The sequence below is a fragment of the Nematolebias whitei genome, chromosome 8 (assembly GCF_014905685.2).
Source record: "Nematolebias whitei isolate Nwh7 chromosome 8, NemWhi1, whole genome shotgun sequence".
Lineage (NCBI taxonomy): Eukaryota > Metazoa > Chordata > Actinopteri > Cyprinodontiformes > Rivulidae > Nematolebias > Nematolebias whitei.
This window is the reverse complement of record NC_056505.1, coordinates 33,498,726-33,504,534: the sequence shown is the minus strand read 5'-3', so window position 1 is coordinate 33,504,534 and position 5,809 is coordinate 33,498,726. Positions and strand designations below refer to the sequence as shown.

Genomic DNA, 5,809 nt, shown 5'->3' with positions numbered 1-5,809 from the left:
CTTGCTGGACCACACGCCTAACAGATACCTGTTATCAGGCTCCAAGATAACTCTGAAGGACTCTAGCTTACCCTACTGACCAATCAAGATGTGCTTCTGCCCAAAAGTTTACACATAAAGGTTTTCTCTTAGAGAAATTCATTTCTGAAAAACAAAACTGAAAACATGTTAAAACACTTCAGTGGCTTCTTAATAACAATTGTCATCCATCTATTATCTTTACCCGCTTATTCCATTTTGGGTCATGGGGGTCGCTGGTGCCCATGTCCAGCAATCACTGTGCGAGGGGCGGGGTACACCCTGGACAGGTCGCAAGTCCATCACAGGCACACATGGAGACAAACGAGACAAACAACCATTCACTCTCTCACTCACACCTAGGGACAATTTAGAGTCACCAATCAGCCTAACATGCATGTTCTTGGTCTGTTGGAGGAAACCGGAGTACCCGGAGAAAACCCACGCATGCACGGAGAGAACATGCAAACTCCACCCAGAAGGCCCCTGGACCAGGGTTTGAACCAAGGACCTGCTTGCTGAGAGGCAGCAGCTCTACCAGTTGCGCCACCGTGCTGCAATTGTTAAACAATCAACTACATAATTTATGTTTGTGTTTTATTTATTTAATTTTTCTGCCCCCCTGTTGATTTTTGTGGTTCTCTATGTAATCCACATCCACACATAGTGGCACATCCACAGGGGTCAACCCAAACAATGAAATAAATGATGAAGGGTACACAGTTTTTCCACCTATCCCAGAGAAGGTATCAATTTTTTTTCTTCACTCGCTCCCGAGCAAGATGGATGTTTTTCTTCCCTCTCCCATCCTCCTCCTGCTTTTTGCTCTATGTCTTGTGCATCAAAGCTTCTATTTACACATCGTCTGAATCATAAACTACTGTCATGGATCTGGTCAGCTGGACTTTCAACTCAATCAATATTTTTATTTTCCAACCAAGCGAAAAGGTCCTGGAGAACCCTCATGCCCCACAGAGATGGACGCGGAAGGTAAGGGTGGCGATATGGCTCAAATATAATATGGTGATATTTCAGAGCATTCTGACAATAACAATAAATTTTGTGATATAACCAAAAAAACAGAAATCATAGTTATTAATTTGACAAAATTAACTTGTTGCGTTCTAGTATTATATAAAAACAAAAAAAAAAACACCAAGGGTTAATTTTACTGAAATTACTTTATTTGGTAAAGCATTCAGTCTCGAAAGTATAAAAATAAAAAAATAAAAATGATCCTTCTGTTATTTAAATTGAAAAAGTCTGCACAAAATATAGATCAACAAAATCTACCATAAAAATTAAAGTGCAGTTTCCCAAAATAACTAAATAAAATGAAGCTTAAGATCTGCTGAGCATAAATGCATAAATGTTACAAATATATTTTGCCTTTAAATGAGATATAACTTGTACAAGTTGTAACAAGGTGATCAGCTGACCCTGAAGCTTGTTGGTGTTTCAGCTTCCTCGCAGGAATGATTCCATTTCTCTGACTGCTCTGTCTTTCATCACCTGCCTCTTTTCTTGGTCCATGGACTGATGAACTCAAGAGACACCGCTGAGCTGCGCATGTTTGTACCGGCAGCTTAGAGTTGGGGGAGACCCAGCCGAGTCACTGTCTGTACCTACAGCTTAGAGCGGGTTGGGGGGAGGGAGAGACAGCTGAGCTGTCACTGTCTGTACCTACAGTTTAGAGCTGGGTGGAGAGACACAGCTGAGCTTCGTGTTGTTTGTTTTTAGCTTTTTAGCTAGCTAGTATTGTGTGCAGCTAATGCCAGTACCGACAGTGGGTAGGGAGGTGCGCAGTTCGGTCCGGTAGTTTGGCGCATTCGATTCTGTTAACTGGGCTGGGTGCCCCGCTTGTGTAATGGTAGGGGAAACACTGACGTATTTATGTCATGAAATGAGCATTTCATGATAGTGTTAAATTATGCTCTGATCTGAAGCAGGGCGAGGAGGAGCACTCGTCTTCCATTTCACAAGGTTTATTTTACCCACATGTAAAGCACAAAGATCACAGGCCTGGGCCATTGTAACTCCACCATGCGGTCACAAACAATGGCCCCGAGTGTAAACTGGAAACCCAACTTCTTCAGAGCTCGGCCACACCTCCCAGGAGGAGTCACCACCATCAACAAACGGGGATCCCTACTCTATCATGTGACCCAGCTCTCAATCAATAATATCTCGCCATCTTGTGTTCTATAATGGGTGGGTGGGTGGGTGATTGTTTGGGAGTTGTAGGCATGTAACTAAAACTACATTTTCTACCAGAAAAAGAATCTGATTGTGTTTTAACACAATATCATTCTAAGTAACAAAACAGGATACATACATCTAGACATTTCATTAAGTTAATATATTATCAGATAAAATAATATTTCAATAGAATTAATTTTCCTGGGCTAGCTTTTTTTTCCGGTATTATCGTGAACGATATGGTATGGCCCAGCCCTAGTGGCAGGGTACGTCATCGATCTGTGGGGGAGTTGGAATTTGATGTACCTTTCTGTATTGTCTCAGGAGGACGCCAAAGATGTCTATATCATTGGAATCATGATAGCAGGGTTTCTGCTTTTTGGCACCTGCAAATACTGTACCTATGTTATCGGTTATTAAAGAAGACAGTGGCAGCAGTTTTGGCCATGGCAAAGCTGCCGACGTTGTGTGAAGGTTTGGTTCGTGCTTCAAGCACTCAAAATCAGCTGGTTTATGAGCTCAGCTGTAAGATGGAAGCAATTTGTGAGAACTGGAGGCCACTTGCGGCTTCTGAGACACGCCAGCATGTTGGGGATGACCTTGGAGGGAGCTAATAAGCATGGACCAGTGGAATGCCCACAAATGTGGCCTTTTTGGATATCAAAAGAACCAGCAGAGCTCAAGGCTGACGGGAAACAACAGGCTGCCTAAAAAAAAATTAACAACTGTGGCTTATCTGAATCTGACTCCCCTGTTTGACCTTGAAGCAGGCCAACTTATCAAATTTCACCTGGGATATGTGTGATTTAAGAAGCTCGAATAACATCTAGAAAGAATTCAATTTCAGATGTAAGAAATTTGATAAAGTCCTCCTCAGACAAGAACAAGGGGTTAAGTCTCCAAGGAAGATATAAATATTTTGTGACTGGAATAAGCAGTTTCATAATAGGTGGACCATGGTCAGAAATAATCCTGGCCCCATAATCACATTTTCTCATTAAAGGCAGAATTTGTTTATCAAGGAAGAAGTAATCAATTATAATAATAATACGTCATATGAACAGGGGAAAAGAACTGAGTATGATCTCAAAGTAGAATTATGGAAGTGCCACACATCAGGCACACCATAAGATTTAAGGAATGAATGGATTGATTGAGCGGTCTTAGTCAGGGTAGTTTTCCACATCGAACTACAGTCAAGAGATGAAAGTACACGATTTGTGTCATCAGCACCAATTATAAGGTTATGTGTTGACATATTTGGTATGTTTGAAAAGTAGTTATTAAAAATGTGACATCATTCCAATTTTTTGCAAATACTGAAACTAAAATCACTGGGAGTGTGTATGACGCAGTTGCACAGATTTTATCTAATTTTGTTTGAATATTAAACTAAAGAGTCAAGACACACATTGGATACAATAAATTATGAAACAACATTTCCAAACACGTTAAACAGTCAATGTAATAATTAAGAGCCTTTAATGAAATCAGACTTGTTTTACTTTGTTATTAATAATCAGGAAGATAAAGTATGTGTCAAGTTTTCCTTTAATGTGAGTTGACGCAGCGTTGCTTGAAATTCAGGCTTTTTTTGCAGGATTGTAGAGTTTGGCGTTCTGAGCGAGGCACTGAGCCACTGCACGGTCACATTTACACACAGCAGCCTGACACTTCTCGTTGGCCTCTGCAAACAGAATACAAGCTCATCAGGGTTATAGAAAACAGGAAAATGAAGTTTTACATCTAAATACAATACTTAAAAAAAGCATGGCGAAAGCTGGAGAAACTACTAAGATGTTTATATTTTGTCCAAATATCCGCAGTAAAATGACATCCTTACCTGAGCATGTCACCTGTATATCAGAACAGCTGTATTGATAAGCAAGAATGTAGGGACTGAAAAATATAGACGTACATCCTGGAGTCGTTTGGTATGTTCCATAGCAATCATCATGAATTTGACAGCACCTGAGAATGCAGCAGGAAAACAAATAGAACATTTGTAGACTACGTGTTTTTTGTTGTTGAAATAAAATATTCTTGTTTCTTACTTGTCCACTTCATCCACTGGAGTTCCCCCTCCTCCGAAGCCACAATAGCAGCCGTAATCACTGTATTTCAATGGCTCAACATCTGGCTGAGTACAAACAATCATTGTTGCAAGCTGCCAAAGAGCTCTGGTTTCAGCTGACCCACTGACCACACAGGCTGAGGAGGACAGGGGTCCAGACGGTTCAGGACCAAATAAAATCAAGTTCAATACTGTGTTGAAATATCACTGCAGTCTTACCACTGAGGAGCAGCAGGATAGCTGGTCCATTCATGGCTACCGTCAGGAAGATGTGAGTGAGGAAGACGAGGGTGATGCTTTTTCTCCACTCTTCTACCGTTTAAAGACCTTGAGAGGATGAGGCACCAGACTGAAGAGCTCAGTGAAAACAGAAAAATTACTTTATGGACATTCAATCATTAAACTCATCCTACAATTATCAGAATCAAAAGCTGAAGATGAACTTGTAACTACAGAGAATTCATACCACAATATTTATGCTGAATGAGGAGGAAACTGATTTCATCTTTTACTATTTTATTACAAACACAATTGATCAAAAACAAAATTAACACAATTAAAAAACAAAACAAAAAAAAACAACTAAAATACATATAAAAAAATGGTGAATAAATAGTCTTAATAAGCATTTGGGTAATAACTAAAAAGCAATAATTAAATTAAATGTTATATACCATTAAAATAAAAGGTTTAATTCTATTTTATCTCAAACTAAATTAATTTTGTGCAGGAATTATTTAGGTTAGAACCTGTACAGAAATTTAGAGAAAGTTTAACTATTTGATAAATAGTTTATTTTGGAATTTGGTTGAAAAATGTTATATACCATTAAAATAAAAGGTTTAATTCTCTTTTATCTAAAACAAAATTATTTTTGTGCAGGAATTATTTAGGTTAGAACCTGCACAGAAATTTAGAGAAAGTTTAACTATTTGATAAATAGTTTACTTTGGAATTTGGTTGAAAGATGTTATTCAGTTGGGTCAGATTAAGTCACCACAAGCAAATAAATGATATTTATCGAGCAGCTAAAATGACCTGAGCAGAACCAAAATTACATTAAATTCACCAGGACTCAGCTCCTTACTGGGTCTGCGCTGCGGGTCAGAGGTCACTCCGTCTTTCAGAGGTGGTTGATGGTTGATCTGACCAGGAGACACCTACGAGGAGAGGACAAGCCAGGCCAGGATACAGTCTGAGGCAGCCGGGGGTCACTGTGATAGCTTCAGGAGGCAGCTGAGAAGATCTGCAGGAGATCAGAACCTTCTGCTGTTTTATCCCCAAACTAAAGTAAAAATTGCAGTGATGACGATTTTATTTTCTGTAAATAACTGGAACTGCTTGTTGCTGAGAGAATCTGTTGTTTGTTTGTAAAAGAGAACGGATCAGACAGAACACCTCAGGATGAGGAACAGACACTGAATACTTGCTGGACCACACGCCTAACAGATACCTGTTATCAGGCTCCAAGATAACTCTGAAGGACTCTAGCTTACCCTACTGACCAATCAAGATGTG

General features: G+C 39.6%; 1 protein-coding gene across 1 annotated transcript; it reads right to left on the bottom strand.

Annotated features, from left to right (window-relative positions):
- Nucleotides 1-3,800: 3,800 nt before the first annotated feature.
- On the bottom strand, nucleotides 3,801-4,631 carry LOC119414107 (phospholipase A2-like). Its single transcript, XM_037681234.1, has 4 exons — nucleotides 4,511-4,631; nucleotides 4,272-4,428; nucleotides 4,061-4,188; nucleotides 3,801-3,904 (listed from the first exon to the last, which is right to left on the bottom strand). Exons 1-4 carry the CDS (start codon nucleotides 4,542-4,544, stop codon nucleotides 3,801-3,803), a joined length of 423 nt encoding a protein of 140 aa, XP_037537162.1. The 5' UTR covers nucleotides 4,545-4,631.
- Between the last annotated feature and the right edge of the window lie 1,178 nt (nucleotides 4,632-5,809).

Coding starts and splice junctions, on each gene's coding strand:
- LOC119414107 (XM_037681234.1), bottom strand. CDS start 4,544: ATGAATGGACCAGCTATCCTGCTGCTCCTCAGTG. Junction 4,429..4,510: donor TATCCTGCTGCTCCTCAGTG/GTAAGACTGCAG, acceptor TGTCCTCCTCAG/CCTGTGTGGTCAGTGGGTCA. Junction 4,189..4,271: donor CCAGTGGATGAAGTGGACAA/GTAAGAAACAAG, acceptor CTGCATTCTCAG/GTGCTGTCAAATTCATGATG.